This window comes from Rhipicephalus microplus, chromosome 7 (assembly GCF_043290135.1).
Source record: "Rhipicephalus microplus isolate Deutch F79 chromosome 7, USDA_Rmic, whole genome shotgun sequence".
Taxonomy (NCBI): domain Eukaryota; kingdom Metazoa; phylum Arthropoda; class Arachnida; order Ixodida; family Ixodidae; genus Rhipicephalus; species Rhipicephalus microplus.
In genome coordinates, this window is record NC_134706.1 from 144,581,928 (window position 1) to 144,602,838 (window position 20,911).

The following is a 20,911-nucleotide window of genomic DNA, read 5'->3' on the forward strand; positions in this document are numbered from 1 at the left end:
ATTGTAGCGACTTATATTTTATGCCAGGCGAGGACGTAAAATATGACAATTTAACTTAAGGCTAGTTTAAATTTTTTTTTGTACCGCGCCACCCACATAGTGCCTGCGTTCGAGGGAGAGGACTCAAGCCACTCGCCAGCCGACGCTGCTTGCGTTTGCGTTGGGAGGGCAAAAGATGATAAGCGTAGAAGAGGAGAGAGAGGGAAGGGGGCACGTGGCAACACTACCTAGACTATTGACAAGGCCCCTCAAGGGAGAGCGTGACATCACGCTAGTTGCCCACCTGCACCCCGGCCGTCGTCGCCACTCGTTCTCGTTATATCTGCTGTGGGCACTTATTGAAAGCCGGTGTTTCTTTTTTTTGTTCTTTTTTTGTTCCTGCGCGGTCTGGATTTGTTCACGCACCCTAGGAGGGGTGCGTGAAGTCATGATCTCTCCTGTGTTTTTCCTTCCTCTATGTTCTGCGGCCCTGATTGGCAGCATGAACCTGCGCCGTTTGGGACTTCGATCAGACTCCAGGCAAGTGCAGGTTCACTCGAAGGGGCTCGCCGGTGATGGGGCGCTCAGAGTGAAGGGCGGGCGGTATAATCAGGCACAACGCCATCGTACGCGTCCAGGAGTTTACCGACATGAACATTTGGCACAGCACGTAACCACGCGAGCAGGGGTCTAGCATCGGGTGCCCGGTGGAGATGCTCCAAGTGGCACAGTGTACGTAGGTCCACCGTGAGCGACGCCGGCCACGCGCAAGCTTGCATGAGTGTCTCAGTCACACGAGAGCTATTCCGTGGCACATATGGGTGGCATGGCGGTGTTCTTGGTCGATGAGTCGCCCCTGTGGTGCTTTGAGTTTGCCGTTCAGCAGTGCGTAGTGCACGGTAGATAGATCCATGCCCTCGCACATAGTGCAGGCGAACGCAGCGAGGCAGCCGTTTCCACGGGCGAGTAGATGGCACTGGGCTGATTCCATGCGACGCGTCGTCTGGCATACGCGCCTCACCGGTGGTAAGCATCGGGGGTGATTGTATATTGTGATGCTGAGCTAGCAGACGTCATTAGGCTAAACAATCAGCACACTATCTAGCCAGAGGCATGGGAGACGTCGTCAGTACTCATTGCGAGGGTGAACGGCGATTGATTGATTTGTGGGGTTTAACGTCCCAAAACCACTATTTGATGATGAGACACGCCGTAGTGGAGGGCTCCGGAAATTTTGACAACCTGGGGTTCTTTAACGTGCACCCAAATCTGTGTACACGGGCCTACAACATTTCCGCCTCCATCAGAAATGCAGCCACCACAGCCGGGATTTGATCCCGTGACCTGCGGGTCAGCAGCCGAGTACCTTAGCCACTAGACCATCATGGCGGGGCAGGGTGAACGGCGAGGGCCTTGATTTTGAATGCTGAGATAACGAGACAGATTCTTCTAACGATTTTGTCCATGCGCTGGAGTGCCTCCTGTATACAGGCGCACACCGCTGACCACTTACGGGTTGGTCAACGCACATAAAGGGCGACGTCTTCAGCATGCAAAACCAAGCGCTCATGGAGCATAGCCGTTTCCGGAACACACTTGGTAGGTGGTGTGTTCCGGAAACGGCTATAAAAATATTGGCTCCGTATCTGTATGTTAATCTGCAAATTTCGTCAAAAGGCGATAGTCTTGCGTGTGGAGAGAGTGAACGAAACATTTATTTGATGTTGTGCGCAAGAAAATCGGTGAATGGTAGTGTGGAGACGCTGCGTTAGAGTGCCTCGAGCGTGCAGCGGAGGCGAACGAGTGCAACAAGTCACGCCACACGTGAGACATGAGCGCCATCTCGCAGTTTTTTTTTTTTGAAAATGAAGCGCCTGGCTTTGAGATGGGTGTGCGCGCCCGTTTCAGAGGTGATAAGGTGTAGAACCCAAGGCGACAGGGGGTAGGTGACCCCACCATCTCGTCTTAGCAAAGTGCTGGAAACACTTCCCTTTTCGTGCAAGCGTTGCATGGTCAGCGCAGCGTGATAAAAGCTACAGGCCCTAAAATTACTTATGTATGCCTTTTCCAGTAAAAGACTCAGATGCACATTATATACGTGTTGTTATGGTACCCAAGACATGCGCAATGATTGCTTTTTATTTGACATTTGCACAAGTATGAACGCTAAATCTTGAGCAACATTGGTGGGCGCTGCGGATGGGGTTAGCCGTTTCAAGTACTCGATGCCGTTAAGAGTGGACAAACAGGCAAACGCACAGACAGACAAACAGATAGACAGACCGAAATTTTTGCGTCGAAGGTCTCTAAGAAAGACCATCGTCTTTAACAATATCGTCTTTAAAAAAAGCCCAGGACGCAACAGTGCGGGACGCTGCAGCTGACGGGACGCCGCGCACTTGTCGCCCCGCCCACGCGCACCCAAAACTTCCAGTCGGTGAGGAAGGCCTGAACGTAGTTCAAGAGTTCGCCTTCGACACTCAGCGCGCGCACAGCACTTATGATTCACGCGGGGAGAAGCATGTCAAACGTCGACTGCAAGTCAAGGACGAGAAGAATGGTGATTTTTTCATTGTGTACAGCTTGCTTGTGAGTGCTCCCGATCGTGGTGATGTAGGCTGTCTCGTGACGAGGCGAGAATCCACGCTGTTCTGATGGGAAACCGTTCCGGGATTCAGTGGTACACTGCTGTCGATAAAGGGCCATCTCTTCCATTGTTTTGCCCGCCACTGAAGTAAGGGAGATGGGTCTCTACAACTTGACCAAGTGCGGCGGTTTTCCTTGCTTGAGGACAGGAGTTACAGCAGCGGAGTGCCACTGATCCGGCAGGACAGCACTGGAGCAAATTCTCTTGAAATGCATTCTCTTGAATGCATTTCTTAAGGACCAGCGGCACTGTGGGTGCGCCTTCTGAGGAGAACCCGTTCAAGCTCTACGAAAACGAAATCGTCCTCACAGGGAAAGCGAATGTCCGCTGAGGTGGCGGTTTCTGTTGTAGGAAGGGCGAACGCGCCAGTTGCCGTGGCACTGGTAACACTCGCTGTACTAAAGAAAGAAGGGGGCGCGAATGAAGACGCAATCAATTCAGAACGCTCCCTGAGGGTGATGCTTTGCGGAACGCCTACTGCGAGAACTGGGTAGCGCTGCACTTTCAGGCTAATAATCGTGCGCATGGTATGCCAGCCGCACCGAAGGTGGCGTGGGTCCATGAGAAAAGAACAGACGCCCGTCCATCTGCGGTCGCGTAGCTGCTCCGCGTGATGTGGGCGCATGGCGTCCAGTCGGTTGTATTTCGCCCGCACGCCGTCGACAGAGGAGCCTAGCGCCCTCCTCTATGTGCTCTGGCGCACTGCGTAGGGGTTATTAGCTTGATGTCAGGGCAGGGCGTGCCGGCAGGAACAACACAGTGCATTGTAGTACGCTCAGACCAGTCCACGATGCTCAAAAGGAAACCATCACTGCTCTGCACACTCACGAACAACTCGTGGAAAAGTGTCCACCATACAACTCTTTATTTACGAACGGCACCACGGCTGAGGTAGCACGGGAAGAGCGTTATCTAAGAGTGATCAGACCCATTGGTGTAAGCGTGGCGCTTCTATTTGTAGAAGCAGCGCTCCGACACCAGCACCAGATCTAGCACAGTCGACGCTGCGCTGCTACTGATGAAGGTGGCTTCACCAGAGTTCCGTACCAAAAAACACTTCGGGCTGATCGCATAGCAAAGGTCCCGACTACGTGCATCTGTGTATGGCACACCCAACTGACGTGATGTGCGTTGAAGTCGCCGTACAGTGCGTGGTCACGCGCGAGCGTGCCAGCAAGATGCGGCACAAATGCGCCGCTGGCCGCGATAACAGGACGCAGATAAACACTTGCGACGTAAGTGGCAACATCATTGATATGCTCGGTGGGATGGACGCACTGAGGCGTTGTACTGCAGAATTCTTGAGCAGGAACAAGCGCATGAGCGACCGTGCCACGAGTGTATAACCTTCCGTGTGGCTTCCCAAGCTGGAGGGTGACGTCGTAGCATGGCGCACTGCTGCACTCTGCCAGCGCACACTGAGTGGGACGGCTGTAGCCGATTAATCCGGGCAGTGAAACCACCTCTGCGCGAGCATACGTCTTTTGCAGGGAAAGAACGTCGTAGTCGCGCAGGGAAATAATCCTCGCGAGCTCTTTTTGACGACGATGCATTGAGTGGCAGTTGCACTGCAGTATACGTGGCCTTCACTCAGGTTTGTCACTCGTCCTCACTGGCAATTGCCACGTGAGTGGCCATCGCTGCAGCACTGAGTGGGTGGACGGGACTGCCGGTGGGCAGAAAATCCACACCAGATTTGAGTACCGCAACAAGGACGGAAATAATGAAGTTCTTGTCGCTCGTGCACAAGCCAGGAAGCGTAGGGAGACTGAGTGGAGGCTGCTTGCCTGTCGACGACGATCCACCGGTGGCTGCCGCGTAGAAAAGGCCTTCGCGAACAGTGCACGTCTCGTGCTCTGAGTGCAAGTTTGAGCCCTTGCCTCGCGCAATGGCGAGCACCTCACGACACCATATTGGCAGAGCCGACACAAAGCGCACTTCAAGAAGACGCCACTTCTTCTGCCATCGCGGTAGCACGGTTTAGTGGCTGCATGGAGGCCGCTGCAGTAAATGCATTTGGACCTTTCGGATGTACAATCGGCTAAGGAGGGGGGACCACCGTAACGTACACAGCGGCGTTGAAGTTTAAAGTTTTATTCACATGAAGTAAGGACATTTTGTTTGCAAACACTGTATGACCCCTTGGCCGAAGGCTAGTATTGGGGTCATTTTGAGACATATAACTACACAAATACACATATTTAAAATGAAAAATAGCAAATAGAATGCATACGCGCGCACATCTAAATATCTATACATATCAATTTACACATACGTATATAAACATATATATATATATATATATATATATATATATATATATATATATATATATATATATATATATATATATATATATATATATATATATATATATATATATATATATATATATATATATATATAACTTGAAATAACTTGAAGACTTACTCTGACTTACTCTGACGAAGGCCGTGCCACGGCCGAAACGTTAGTAAATACGATCCTTTTCTTATGTGCTATCTTCAAGTTATTTCAATATAGAAAATACCCGGACCTCTCGTGCCTTCCCTTCAAGTTCTATATATATATATATATATATATATATATATATATATATATATATATATATATATATATATATATATATATATATATATATATATATATATATATAAGGAAAGAATTGTATACGTAAAGACTTGTTTTCCGTATTTTACACAATAATAATGAGATCTAACCGACAATATTGCCAAAGAAAGTATAGGGGAACGTATGAAACCGAATCGTAATGCAAGTATGAAGAAAGAAACGTGGGTGAAAAGATAAATTGCCGTGGGCAGGATCCGAACCTGCAACCTTCGAATGACGCGTTCGATGCTTTACCACTTGAGCTACCACGACAGCCATCCCCCCCAGCCACTTTACTGGGTTTATATGTGAACTAAACGTGAGAATGTCAGTCAGCGCCAGCAGTAGCCATGACGGCGATTGTGGCACACTCTTTTTAAGCCTGTTCGGCGTCACGTAGCACGTGAACTTATTACTGACTGGCAGCTGACCAATAGTCCTTCGTATGCAAACCAAAGACTATATATATATATATATATATATATATATATATATATATATATATATATATATATATATATATATATATATATATATATATATATACGTGTCAGCACACATATCAACAGAGAAGAATATATGGTATTGAACAACGAAGCAAGATGTGTGTGGGACGTCAGTGTGGCTGTATCGGTAGCAGCAGACGCGTTGGGTTGGACGCGGACGCCGGGTGCGAACACAGTGGCGTCGTTTGAAAAGTTGAACGTCTGACGGTGCTAGGTTGACGGCGAACCGTACAACTGTGTTTCGACCCACTCGGGAGCACTCGAGAACAGGCTGACAGCATAAAATCTTGTTTCAAGTTTGCTGTTCATCGAGGGTGGGATCAACATTATAAATTACCCTACTATATAGGTGGTGTGTGAAGCTTTCTCGGCCTTCAATGCAATGCTGCAAACGTCAGCGATGGCCAAGAGTCTCCGGTAGGGACATTCACAACAGCTTTGTTCCTTCAAAGGCTCACACTGTGGTTATAAGAGGGAAAAGAAGAGAAAAGTGATCCCCGTAACTGTCTGCATCAGCGTGCGACACCTCAACAGTAGCTCACAAGCGGTGGGGGTGAGGAGGGATTAAAGGGATAAGAGTAAAGGTATAGAGAGACAGAGAGATGTGCCAGGACAGCGAGTGACGACATCTGAGGGATAGGAGAGATAGGAAATAAGGAAACATGGTCACAGGAGTCCGAGGGCGGGGCACTACTTGCTAAAGCTCTTGTCGGCGACAGAAGATGGCGTAGGGCTAATCCAGTCGGCCAGAGCTGCGCTGACGTCGTCGTAGGGGACCGGTGGCAGGAGGTGGCGTAGGACGAACCCAGTCGGCCAGAGCTGCGCTGTCATCGGAGATCGCGAGGGCACAACCAGTCAGCATGGAATCCAGTGAGCGGGTCCCTTGAAAGGCTCACTCTCACCCGTTGTACGCCCCCAAGCAGTGCCAGAAAAGCTGAGAATGCCTCTTGAGAGGCCGACCCGAGAGTAGGCTTTTTTGCCGACAGGTTGGTAGAGGACTATGTCGTAATGAGGTATATATTGATTAAGGCGTAAAGGTAGCGCGAAAAATACAAGGACAACAAAGTTTACACCGCGTGTCCTTTCCGGCCACGCTCCGACCGGATCATCGTAACTGCGACGAGGCGTTTTTCTAGCTCCTCAGTTGTTCTTTCTCCCTTTAATTTTAGAAAATTAATTTGACAGTTTGGAGAATTTCTCGCCTTCCTATCATTTGATATAATTCTATCGTCACAGAGTCAGGTGGCAAGAAAAAAGTGGAGAGAGTAATGCTAACTGTTGGAGAGAGGGAACGAGGAGAGTTGCGCATGCTCAGTGGCCTTGTGAACGGCACCGCCAATGCCGCTCCCGCCACCTCATTTGACTAAAAAATGATGTGCATTTAAAACAAGAATGTTTGTTCGGAGAAATCTTTTCGCTTACAGAGTGAAGAGTTTGAGTTCTCCTGTAAGTGGGGAAGTGACGCCAGAGAGGTAGCATTTCTCAAAATTATTCTATTTGGACGATGAGGATACCTAAATGTACCTGCAGTAGACGTGATAAATATTAAACCATCCTCCTCTCCTGCATGCCTGGGGTTTTTTTTGACAGCCACTCTCGTCACGGGGCTTTTCATTCATATTTCCACAGAAACATTTTCTCGACACGAACTGAATGGGCATGGTCTTGCAATCTCTAGATTCCATGCACTAAAGCCAGTCCTATGCGCATGTGTTAAAAAACAAAAAAAACTGCACGCATCTTGCGGACAAAGCGAGGTAACATTTCATATTATTTCATTGCACGGCGCAAACAAAAAATAATCGAGATTACAAAGGATTAATTGATGTGGACAACAGCACGCGTTAAACAGGAGAATCGAGGCTCTTCCTGCGAAACGCCTATTGCCACTCTGAAGGTAAAGAAAAAAATAACTGCGGTACTAACTGCGGTACGGCAGAGTGATGTATCCGACCAATTTTGCCAGGGAAACTGAAACCAAGACTCAGAAGAATTATAGCGCTGTATTGCTTTGATATGTGTAGAATTTGTTAGCGTGGCTATATTGACCATTCTTGGGTGTACCGGCTATGCGATTACAGCAAGCACGACGCACGTGAGTTAACAAAAACAGAACCTATCTACATACCTAATATCACTACAGCAAATGATTTTGATTTCTGTAGTTTCCTTGCTCCAAAAGCCCAAGATAGCCACGATGACTCTCATCTCGAACGAATACTAGCAAGACAAAAACGGGAACGACAATATTTGAGAAAAACCTCAGCGCTTTTGTATTCTAGTCTACATTTTTATCGCGCCAGTATTCGTTCAAGAAAAAAGCACGCCACCTCACCCAATTTACTATTGTAGTTTAACTCTTGTTTTAGCAGCATTCTACATTCCCGAACAAATCCAGGAACGTGAGTCTCCGACAATTACCAGTTAAATGATTATGATTGCATGTATTTTTTGTTTAGCTTGTGTGCCGCTACCTCACAGCCTGTTTTTCACTTCATTGGTAATCGGGATCAATAGCATCAAGCTTTCAAATAAATAAACGGGATCACTTTTTTCAGTACCTTTTTATTCTTGTTAAACAGAGACTGTTGAAGAAAAGTTGGAGAATAAATTATTAGCTGTCTTGGTCATTTTGTGAACGCTCACCACAAATGTCGATTGATTGAGTACTTAACGTTACATTGCTCATGTGAAATGCCTTAGTCATGCTTAGTTACTACACTACCAAATTATTAATCGTGAATCAATTAAAAAAACATTATTCATCTTTCTCTTAGATACATGTTACAGCAACCTCTGATAACGTGTCTTCTAAATTTCCAGGAAGACGCAGCACTTCAGCTGTCCTGCCTACGTCAAAGGTACAATATCAGCATACCGATATGCGTGTCCCTCACACTTCAGGGTCGATGGTACGAGCCAAGTAAATACATCGATGGCCAATCAACGAAAGGGAAGTACGTTTATAACGAGTGCAACGTTAAGAGTTTCACGCAACAGGATGATCCTCTTGAGGTACGTTCGAAAAGCCAACAGTGCTCATTGCACCGGTGATATAATGCAACACTTGATGACATTGCTGACGTGAAAATTTCATTACATGCACATATATTTTATATTCTATCAAATGGAAAAATGTTACATATGTGCTTTCATTTCGCGAATGGTCGTTATTCAAAATACTCACCACAGAGGCACAGCTGGCACAACGAGGCTGATCGAACGCTGCAAGAAACAAACATAAAAAACGAAAAATCAAGACTTAATTACTGAACGTATTCGTCACGGTGGTGTACAACCTACGATGGTCAGTTGCTCATCCGAAGGTCGTAGGTACGGCTCCGGAAACAGAGGTCGCATTTTAATAGATGCAAAATGCTAGAGGCTCATGTACTTTCACGAAGTCAGTACTCGTTTAAGAACGCCGGTTAGTCGACATTTCCGATGCCCTCCACAACGGCGTCTCTTGTAACCATATCGTGTTTTAGGTACGCTTACCCTCACGTATCTAGTTTAGCTTAGTGAACTTCACGTGCTTCTGCCATGCTCCTTGCACGGCCCATCTTTGGCGGAGTGACGATGCCATGGTAACGTAGTCGTGTGACCTCCCTTTATGTGTTGTCATAACGACGCTGTGTGACGTCACACATTTTAGCGACCAGTGGAGTTCATGTTGAGGAAATAGGGCGATATTGTCGAGTGATGAAGAATTTTCGTATCATCGGTGTTGACGAACATGGTCGCTTTCTGCGTTTGATGATCGATCAAGCCTTCTTCTTGAAATGAAAATGATAGTAAATTCATTAGGTCTTTATAAACGAGCTGTAAATGAAAAACTCATTTAAATTTTTTCTTTAACTGTTCTGTCGTTCTGTTATCCTAAAAGGCCATCAAAGTGAAATAAAATATTAATTCGTTTAGATCGCTAATTTATATTAAAAGAAGTTCAGTATAAAGATTTTAACTACTTTATTTTCACTAACAAGAGGCCTTTATATGCCTTTTAAAGCTTATTGCCCCACGAATTCATCACCGCAAAAAGTTTTAGAATCCGTGTAGTATGAGCGGAGATACGAAGTTATGTGGCACGTAGCAGTTGCATTCTTCCTTCTCTTTTTCCTGCGAAAGCGCTGAAAGCTACGCCTGAAGAGATGGCATAGGGGCGAAAATACGTCACGTGCGCTTCCTGATTGTGAGCACTTTACCTTTTTTTTCAATTTCTTCGATTCCGCGGCTGTTCAGTGTGACCACGCGCACACGCATCCACAAGTCGCACGGCCTGCTGCAGCGGCCCCAGTAACTACCGAACACGTCATGCTCAAATCAGGCTCAAATAAAATCATTCGTACGTGGAGTTTAACCTCCCAAAACCACCAAACGATTATGAGAGACGCCATAGTGGAGGGCTCCGGAAATTTCAACCACCTGGGGTTCTTTAACGTGCACCCATATCTGAGAACACGGGCCTACAACATTTCCACCTCCATCGGAAATGCAGCCACCGCAGCGGGGATTTGAACCCGCGACCTGCGGGTCAGCAGGCAATGACAGGTACTTGGCCTGTGATGCAGTGATTTTTGAGGCTGTAGCATAATTTTTTGAAAGAGGAGAAAGTGATACACAGCTCATGATAAAACAAGCGCTAAAAATTACACACCTCGGAGAGGACACAGACGAGCGCTTAATAGCAACTGAAAATTTCATTTCGAAGCGAACACTGATATATACATAACACGAATGTACGTCATTTCGAACCACGCTCTGTAATCATCTACAACGTGATATGGCAAAATAGTCACTTCCATAGTCGATGGCACACAACCGGGAACAAACACGCGTGAAGTTCCCCCAAGAACATAGAAAAGCAAACGTAAAAAAGAAAAAAAATAAAATCCACTGAATCATGTTATGTCCAAAAAAGAAAACTTGGCATATGCTAGTAGAATGACTGACGCATTTGTCACCTCCTTTCCTAATTTTATACGCTTCCATTATGTCCCTCGTTGTCCGCTTCTTGTGCCTGTTAATTATTCGTGTGTCTGAAAATTTGGGTTGGCAGGTGCACTCCTTGCAGTGCAACGCTAAATGTGAGTAAAGGGCTCCCTTTAGTGAACTCTCAAGTTCACAAAGGCGCACATTCAGGCGCCGGCCAGTCTGACCGACATATTCCTTTCCACATGTGGAAGGAGTTTCGTATACATCTTTTTTGCACTCAACGTACCTTCTGCCATGTTTTATGCTACAAGTGTCCGATTCTCCCGTTCCTTTTTTTTTTTTGGCTAGCCTTTCTACTGCTGGGCAAATTGTCGATAATTTGTTTTAAGCTGAAAACACAACCGGTGCGCCATACCTTAATGCAACTTTTTTCAACCGATGTGAAATGTTGTGCAGATACGGGATGAACACCGTGGGCTTTTTTTCACCCTCAACTTGTCTCACCTCTTGGCTGTGCCGATCATTCTATTTTCCACTTTCTGATGGGTATTCTCACAGGCCAATAGGATACAATTATATCGGTAACCAGCTTCCCTCAAGAGCTTGATCGGCACAGAAACGCTCTGATTCATTGAGTGTACGCACGATTTCATGAGGGCAGCTTTGATGCAATAAGATGCGATCCCATTCTTTACTATAATCGAATGTGCCGAATGATAGCTCAGCAATAGTTTTTACGATCTAGCGTGATACATCCAACACGTCTAAAAAGAATACAACCTACGTTTTAGGTCCAGCAACTGAATGCATCGTTCCTTCGGCACTTCAAAGGTAAACTGTTGACCGCATAGAAGTGTGGCACCTTGGGCTAGTTGGTGTGGCATGACGATAGTTATAGTGCGAGAACAAAACGACGACACAGAGACAAGAAGGACAAGAAGGTGTCTTTCATGTTCTTCTTGTCTCTGTGTCGTCGTTTTGTTTTCGCACTATAACTATTGTCCTGTTGACCGCACCCGTTTTTCTTAAAAAAGTTTTCAAAACATTCACTGACGTGCTCATACCCTGATCGTTTTACCAAAACAAGGTTAGTCATGTATGAATCTGAAGAGCTTAAGATTCAGGTCATATAGCTCTTTGTGTACTGATGTGTTGAGTTTGCTCAAAAAACATTGCACAACATCGGGGCGAAACTACACTCCATAAAAATCCCATTCTTCTGGACGTACAATTCTTCATTCCGCCACACTAGCGTAAAACTCAGATACATTGTCAAAATCTCCATAAAACCTTCTACAGACACACCACTGGCGTTACAAAAAGCCACGTCATCATTTTTGTCTGTGATGCATTCTTTTGCGCTTTGTAGTAATGGACCATGCGGAGCAGAATCGTACAGATTGACGAAGTCAATACTGAAGGCATCAGAGACCCTTACATCATCTCCCTTTAAATAGTGTACTACTTCGATGGAGTTGGAAACCAAAACTGGGTAAAAAAACCCGGAGTGCTTTCAAATGTTTTTATAAAAAAATGGACGCAAAGTGTAGCTTGGTAGCCCTTTCTGAGACAATGCTGCGGAATGGAAGGTTTTCTTTGTGTGTTTTTACCGTAAAAACCGCTTCCAGCAACAAGCCCTTTTCGCAAATGACCGCTGAAGAAAACTTGCTCAGGTTCAAGTCAGCTAGCTTCCTAACGGCCCGACGTTTTACAGGGCTGACCTTCTCATCAACTTTTCGGAAATTCTTATCTATAGTAGCCTGGGCCTTCTCCAAATATAGCTTTTCCGGCAAAATATAAAGTAACCCTCTTTATCCGAAACTGCGATAAGAATGCCGCTCTCAGAGAGGAACCTAATCACAGGTCCAATTTTTTTTTTTTTTTTTGCTAAGTGCGGTGTTACATTGCTAGCTATGTGTGGCGTTCCATTGCTATGTCACGGGGACGAAATGTTTAGACCTCAGTAGTTTTGAGGGACGAAACGTGAAGGAGTAAAAGTTGCCCTGTGTGGGAGGAAGTGACTGTGTAGGGACAAACTGTTAGTCCCAACACTTTTTTCTTCTGAAAAGGAAACCAATTTATCACAATTTCACGTCAAATTACCGAGAATTTCAAGGTGTATGAATGCATGTGACACCATATACAATCAATACACAAGAAGTAAATTAAGAAATAAACAACGAAAAATTCGCGACAAATATACAGCTTTCGAACTCGTGATCATTAAATCAGCAGTTGCGTACACTAACCACAATACCACACCCCAGATCATAGTACAGTGAAAATTACCGGGGCAAATGTAGGCCCCGTCTGCACGCTGCATGTTCTGCCGTGTTGCTATAACTATATATATAGGAAGATTCCTGATATTAGACTTAAGCCTTCAGAGTTTGGCAAGTTATTCGTAATTAGGAAGCCATTCGTGAGTTTCACGAGCCTAATCACCATTCGGTGATTGCGTTCGGGAAAATGTGAAATTCGTTGGATAGGTATTTCTGCGCGCGTGGTTCGGGTGCATTCGTGTGCTTGATGAGCCTATGTATTTATAAATGTTCTCGTATATGTTACCATCACTGTGTCAAGCTTGCTCACTTCATAGAGTACAGGGCGCGGTTGGTAATGTCTTTCAGTGAAAATGTCTGTTTATAGACAGAGAAAAAACGAAAACGTTCAAAGGAACAGCCAAATTCATTCAGAGACTTACGTCAAATCTGCACCATCGTACGCACACATCAAATGAGCAACTTTAATGAGTACAAAATATACGACAACTTCCTTGCACTCTAGGAGAGACAAAAAAATAAACGACGCTTTATTGAAATGGATGCTGTCCAGCCGACTTCAAGAAGTGCAACCACACCATGGACAGCTCCTGAGAGCGTTTACGTCACTGCAAGAGAGAGAGCGAGAGAGAAGTGAAATTTATTAAAGCACTGGCAGAGCTAGCAGGGTGCCACGCAGGGCCCTCTTGCTACCCGACTATATACAGTCATGATGTTGTGTCACGACGTTTACCCTGGGGAACCCAACGTTCTTCACGAGGCTGTCGCCCCTGGGTCCCATAAGTGTGTCCCTGCACGTCTGGCGAACGAGAGCTGTCTCGATCCGCTGGACCACTTGTAGCTGTTGCCCTAAGTCCTTAGCCATTAAGGCACTGGCAATGTTCGTTCGCAGTCTGCCTGGGTAGGTCGCTGCATCTTCTGGATTCAGTTTACAATCCCACAACACGTGAGTTAGTGTGGTGGTCGCACGGTTACACACACTATACTTTGTGCTCTCTTAGACGTCCGGGCACATGAAGCGTGCGAGTGCAGGCGTGACCGCCGAGTTCGTTGCAGCTGTCTGTACAGTACCGCCTGTTTTTTGGTGATCTGTAGGTGTTGGTCCGGCATGGACTGACGTGCACACCGGTACCATTCCAGCACATCCGTGTAGCTTCTTACCAGTTCGGCTTCTTCTTCATCGTCCTTATCGCCGGTGACTACTTCCTCCGCTAAGACGAGGAACGCTGATGCCACCACGCGGTGAGTAAGAACTTTGCGCAGTGGCGGTTGCTGTTCAATTGCGGTTAGGGGAGTTGCTCCTGAGGGAGCAGCCTTGATGCACTGAAAACAACGGAGACTAGTCCACAGTCCGTCAGTGCACTGTCTGTCACTGCACTTTACCACGCGCGCCGCACTGATACGCACTTCGTTTCTGCCGTAGTTCCGGACCGCTGTACGCGAGTCGCTCAGGATCGTTTTACACTTGTTTTTGGGGAGGGCCAGCGCATTGGCGGCTCCTTCTGCCTGATGCGCATGCTTTGCACGGTTGGTGCAAGCACTGTTGATTTCGCCGGTTGTGGTGCGTATTGCTACGGCCACGTATGTGTCTTCTTTGTCTTTGTATTTAGCGACAACCACGTATAACGCGCCATTATCGTGGGCATGTGCTTCAGTGAGGGCTTTGGCTCGTGCGTCTTGTCAGCCTTTGCTGTGCTCCGGGTCATACTTTTTGGTAGGGGGAACCCCCACCGGTCGGCAGAGCGCCCTTTCCGAAAGGGCGTGGTGTCTCTTCGGTTTGTGGTCAGTAGTGTCGATGCCTTGGCCTAGTTTAGCCAGGAGGCTTCAACTCGTTCGTGTGGTTTGAAGTCTCTCGCGCTGAGTTTTTCTTTGCGCTTCTGTGATTTCTTCGAGGGTGTTGTGCACCCCAGCTCGAGCAGCTTGGCTGTGCGCGTGCAGTTGAATAAATCGAGCGCAGCCTTGTATGTCCTTCTGATGGCCGCATTGATTTGGTCGCATTCTTATGCTTTCCAGTAGTGCAACACACCTACGTAAGCATCGTGGCTGATGGCGAAGGTTTGCACCGGACGTGGTAGGCTGGCCTTCTTCATCCCTCTGTGCCAAGTCGCAACTCGCTAGGTGGGTCGCATGGCGATACCCATCTTGGTGATGATCTTGTCGCCGGTGACGCCATTGCTCCTGCTGGCTTCGAGCACCATGCCTAGGACAAGGCGCTTCAAGACTTTCGGAATGACGATACTGTTTCTAGTTCAGAGCACGATCTCCTCCGACACTTCTTTAGTGGCTTTCTTCTTGTATCGCCCGGGTGGTGGGACAATCAGGAGTTCAAACTTTTGTGGCGAGCATCTAAGACCGGTGCCGCCCAGCTGATAATTTATTGTGTTCACTGCTTCTTGTAGCGTTTCTTTGGTGTACCCGTCACTGCCGCCGGCAACCCATAGCGTGATGTCGTCAACATAGATCGTGTAATGGACGTGTGGGCCTCGCGCGTTTAGTCGTTCCGCAGCTCTGATCTTAACAAGATTGGAGAGCAGTGGCAATATCACGGAGCCCTGCGGCGTGCTGACGCTTCCGATAATTTTTTTTTCTAGTTGTAGTTTATTTCCTTGTAATTTTACCGTTCGATTGGACCGAAAGTGTCTTATGTAGTTGTAGGATTTTCGTCCAAGTCCTAGCCGCGAGGCCTGCGATGGGATTGCCGAGCGGCGTACCTAGTCGGAAGTGCTCTGCATGTCTAGGCCGACAACTGCTCTAGTGTTGTAAGTGGGAGCTGATACTTCCAGGATTTTATGTTGGAGTTGTATCATAGTGTCTTGGGTATTGAGCTTCTCTCGAAAGCCGATCATTTCATCCGGGTAGAAGCCCTTGTCTTCGGGATAGTGGTTACACCTGTAACGCATGGTGTGTTCCATCACTTTTCCGACGCAGGACGTCAGGGAGATGGGCCGTAGATCATAGATGTTGGATGGCTTGCCGGGCTTTGGTATGAGTACCATGCGAGCCGTCTTCCCGTGTTTCGGTCGTTTGCCTTCTTTCTAGCAACGGTTGAAGTATCTTGTGAGTGCTTCGATCGTTCTATAGTTGAGGTTATGCGGCGTCCGGTTGTGAAGCTGGTCTAGTCATGCCGCCGACTTACAGTTGGGCTCTTGTAGTACCAGTTGGACTTCCTATTCTTCGATCTCTCGACCCAGTTCTGGGTTGTGCGATCCTTCATGGTCGGGATGGAACTCGGTGGCTGCTGTACGGAGGTACTTGGCGTTGATGTGCTTGCCGGCTTCCTCTTCGCCTAGTTTCTTGACGGCAGTGTAGACCTGTGGCGAAGCGGGTTGGCGCCGCTTTTGCGCCTGTGCATCGCGGCAATGCCTCCAAACACGGGCGCCGGCGATAAGAACACTCTCGCCCCAAAGAAGCAAGAAAACTGTGTGTGTACCCCAATTCTCCAAACCACCATGGCTGACGAGGAAACCCTTGCTGCCCTTCAACAAAAAGTACAACAACTGCAACAACAACTGCAGGCCCAGCAGCAAGTGATCCAGAACCAAAAGCAGCAGCTCCGGGAACAGCAGCAGCGCAATGAAAAGGAAGCACTCTCATTCGACGACCATGCGCCACCCCACTTGGGTCACGCCCCCCAAAACTTCGCTCCAGCGGTCCCTGCCACCTCGGGCGCCTCCGTGGCTGCGGCCGCCACCAACACGGACGTTTGTCGCGTCGCCGTCAAACTTCCACCGTTTTTGGCAGAGGCACCTGACGTGTGGTTCGCTCAAGGCGAGGCGCAGTTTTCCACGGCACGCATCACCCAGGACCGGACGCGCTATGACTACGTCGTCACCCATCTAGACTCTCGCTATGCGGCTGAGGTTCGCGATATACTTGCGAATCCCCCGGCTTATGACCGTTACCTACACCTGAAGAGGGAACTGATCCGCCGGAATTCACCTTCACAAGACGAGAAGGTGCGTCACCTACTCCAGCACGAAGAACTCGGTGACCGCAAGCCATCGCAGCTCCTGCGTTACATTCGTGACCTCTTGGGCAGAACCTCGGTCGACGACTCCCTCCTACGTACCATCTGGCTTCAGCGTCTACCCTCAAATGCACAGGCCATCCTCTAGGTGCAGCCGAATCTCCCGCTGGACCAGCTCTCTCACATCGCTGATCAAGTCGTCGAGATTTTGTTGCCAGCATCGCCTCTCACCATCAACGTCGTTGATACCCGGCAGTCTAGCAGCAAGCTCGCGTGCCCTGTCGACGAAATCACCCGTCAGCTGGACTCAACTCAAAGGCGCTTGGATCAAATCCCGAAGCTGCGCCCACAAAAACGCTCCCAAAGCCAAGATAACAACGCCGCTTCATCGCATGGAAATAATAACGGCCCCTGCTACTACCATCGCCGTTTCGGGGACAAAGCCCGGAAATGTCAACCACCTTGCTCAGCTGGACGTGAGGGAAACATTAACGGCAGCCCGTAGAGACGGGCGCGAGCTGCCAACTTAGAGGTCGTCGCATATTCATCCCCGACCAAGTCACAAAGCGGTGGTACCTCGTCGACTGTAGCTCCGACATCGGTTGCTTTCCCCGAACCTTCCTGCTTGACAAGCGGCCTTGCACGTCCTTTCAGCTCAGCGCGGTGAACCATTCGACTATCAAGACCTGCGGCTCGCTCGGCCTTAACATCAACTTCAAAAACCTGCGGCGTCATTTTCCATGGAATTTCGTCATCGCCGACTTCGCAGAGCCGATCATTGGGTCCGACTTCTTGGCGTACTACAATCTCCTACCTGACTGCCGATATGACCGACTTATCGACGCTACAACAGGCCTCTTCACGCCGGGCCAACGTGCGACCACCCAACAGCCTAACGTCAAGGCACTCACCATTGGGAGCTAGTCGCCATACCACGACATTCTTGCAGAATTTCCCGACCTGACTCAACCTAGCGGGCATCCGCGAGAGGTGTGCCACTCAACCGTACACTACATTCGTACTACTTCCGGCCCCCCGGTCTCATGCCGCGCCTGTTGCCTAGCCCCGGACCACCTACGAATCCCACAGGCCGAATTCGAAGCCATGCTTCGCGAAGGTACTGCCCGCCGCTCGGAGGGACCTTACGCCTCACCGCTTCATCTGGTACCAAAGAAGACCAATGGCCGGTGCCCCTGCGGAGATTGTTGTGCCCTCAATGCCCGCACCGTCCCCGACAGGTACCCCGTCCGTCATATACAGGACTTTGCACACTGCTTAGACGGCAGCACTATCTTCTCAGTGGTGGACCTCTTAAAGGCCTACACACAAAATCCTGTAAACCCAGATGACGTCCCAAAGCCCGCAATTATCACGCCTTTCGGTCTATTTGAATTCCATTTCATAAGTTTTGGTCTCCGCAACGCGAAGCAAACCTTTCAACGCTTCATCGACGACGTCGCCCGCGGCCTGGACTTCTGTTTCAACCACCTAGATGACATTTTGATCTTCTCCCGCAAGTCAACTGAACATCGCCAACACCTTCGTCAACTGTTCCAGCGTCTCGACGAACACGGCTTACTCATAAACGTTCAGAAGAGCACGCTCGGCGCCACCGTAGCCACGTTTCTTGGCCATAAAATCTCTTCAGAAGAAACTAGACCCTTGCCTAACCGCAATCTGGCCCTGCAAAATTACCCGCTGCCTGCCACGGCGAAAGACCTCCGCTGTTTTCTCGGCATGTTCAACTTTCACAGGCGCTTCGTGCCTAAATCGGCCACATATCAGGCCCCTCTCCATGATGTGTTGGCCGGCCAACGTGGCAACCATACTGTCACTTAGACCCCAGCGTTAACGCAAGCGTTCGAAGAATGGAAAACTGCCCTCTGCAACGTTACACTGCTCTCCCATTCTAAGCCAGAGGCGCCCATGGGTCTTTTCACAGACGCCTCTAGCACCGCCGTTGGAGCCTCTCTCATGCAGCGTGTGGGAAACAACTGCTACCCCTTGGCGTTATTCTCGAAGAAGCTCTCTTCCCCGAAGCCGCCCCCACCTTCCGATAGCATCAGCGACGCAACCTCGCCCCCTGCGGAGACGACCTGGCCAGCCTACTACAGAGAGCTCCTTGCCATCTACGAAGCAGTCCAACACATTCGCCACATCCTCGAGGCACAGCACTGCACCATATACACCGACCATAAACCTATCACTTACGCCTTCTCCCAACGCCGCGAAATACTTCCACCGGTCCAGCAGAACCAGCTGTCCTTCATTGCTCAATTCACCACAGATATCGACCACATCAGCGGAAAGGAAAACGTGGTCGCCGACGTACTCTCTCGCGTCTTGGCTGTCGAGCTACCAACCGTTAAAACCGACGCCCTCGCCGAAGCTCAGAAAATGGACACCAAACTCCAGCAGCTCCTCGAAAATGGCTCTTCCCTTCAACTTCAAAAAGTTACCATCCCTGGGTCCACGGGCGCTCTCTACTGTGACATATAAACAGGACGAGTGACACCATACGTCCCTTCTTTGCACGCCAAAGACTCTTCAACCAGTTACACAAACTCAGTCATCCCGGCATCCGAGCTTCTACAGCCTCGTGACTCACCGGTACACGTGGCCCTCAATGCAACGGGACTGCCGCACCTGGGCACACACATGCATTCAATGCCAGCGCGCCAAAATCACCCGGCACAACACGTCACCACTCGGAAAATTCCCCCTCCCGACGGAACGTTCGAGCACGTCCACATCGACATCATTGGCCCCCTCCCACCAGCCGGCCCTTACCGCTATTGCCTCACCGCCATCGATCGTTACACTCGTTGACCCGAGGTGTGACTGCTCGAAAAGATCACCGCTGAAGACGTCGCATCAGCCTTCTTCTCCGGCTGGGTTTCACGCTTCGGCACTCCTCGTCGAGTCACCATCGATCAAGGAAGGCAATTCGAATCACAACTCTTCAGGCTCCTTGGACTCTCCACCGGGTTCGAGCGTTCACGGTCAACTAGCTACCACCCTTGCGCCAACGGGATGATTAAACGGTTTCACCGGCAGTTCAAGGGAGTCATCATGTGCCACCCTCACTCAACCTGGCTCGAAGCTCTCCCCGCCGTCGCTCTCGGTCTGCGCGCAATGTTCAAGCCAGACATTCAAGCCACGCCCACGGAACTCGTCTACGGGGAGCCGCTTCGCCTACCTGGTGAACTCCTCTCCGCTCCGACCTCTGATGTAACCAGCTCGGACCCTGCAGACTTCGTCGCTCGACTCCATCGCACAATGGGCGCGCTGCGCGCCTCTCCAGCGGCTCGTCACACCAAGCCGACCCCGTTCGTGTTTAAGGACCTGGACACATGCTCGCATGCCTTCCTCCGTGACGACACCGTAGTGCGCCTTTCCAGCCGCCTTACTCGGGACCTTACAAAGTCATCTGTCGTGACGACAAAGCATTCACCCTGCAAATAAGCGGAAAGGATGTACGCATTTCCATCGACCGCCTAAAGCCATCATACATCCTTTCCCAGGAGCCTACCAACCCCCTCACGCCTCCCGTATTTCGCCGACAACAGCCCGCATAGCCTAGGCTCGCACCCTACACAACCCGCCTTGGACGCCAGGGGTGGGTCCCCAAAAGCCTTCAACCCTGATGGCTCTTATCTGCGTGGGGGGAGGGTGGTGGCGAAACGGGTCGGCGCCGCTTCTGCGCCTGCGTGTCGTGGCGATGCCTCCAAACACGGGTGCCGACGATAAGAACACTCTCGCCCGAAAGAAGCAAGAAAACTGTGTGTGTGCCCCGATTCAGGGGCAGTCGTTATAAAACCTTCAGTGCGGAAACATTAAAGTTATCTTATCCCACAGACAGCTTGGGCAAGCCTGTGCTGCTGGTGGCTTTTTGGGAATTTATTGTCGAGGAGATTTCTCCAGAGCTTCCAAGTCTGTCCTTTGTGTAGTTGTTCATCCGCAGCGCTGCACGTTGCGTTGCATT

At 49.1% G+C, this 20,911-nt stretch overlaps 1 protein-coding gene across 1 annotated transcript; it reads left to right on the plus strand.

Moving 5' to 3' along the window:
• Positions 1-19,959: 19,959 nt before the first annotated feature.
• LOC142767898 (uncharacterized) lies at positions 19,960-20,391 on the plus strand. Its single transcript, XM_075870142.1, has one exon. The coding sequence runs from the start codon at positions 19,960-19,962 to the stop codon at positions 20,389-20,391; it is 432 nt and encodes a 143-aa protein (XP_075726257.1).
• The last annotated feature ends 520 nt before the right edge of the window (positions 20,392-20,911 follow it).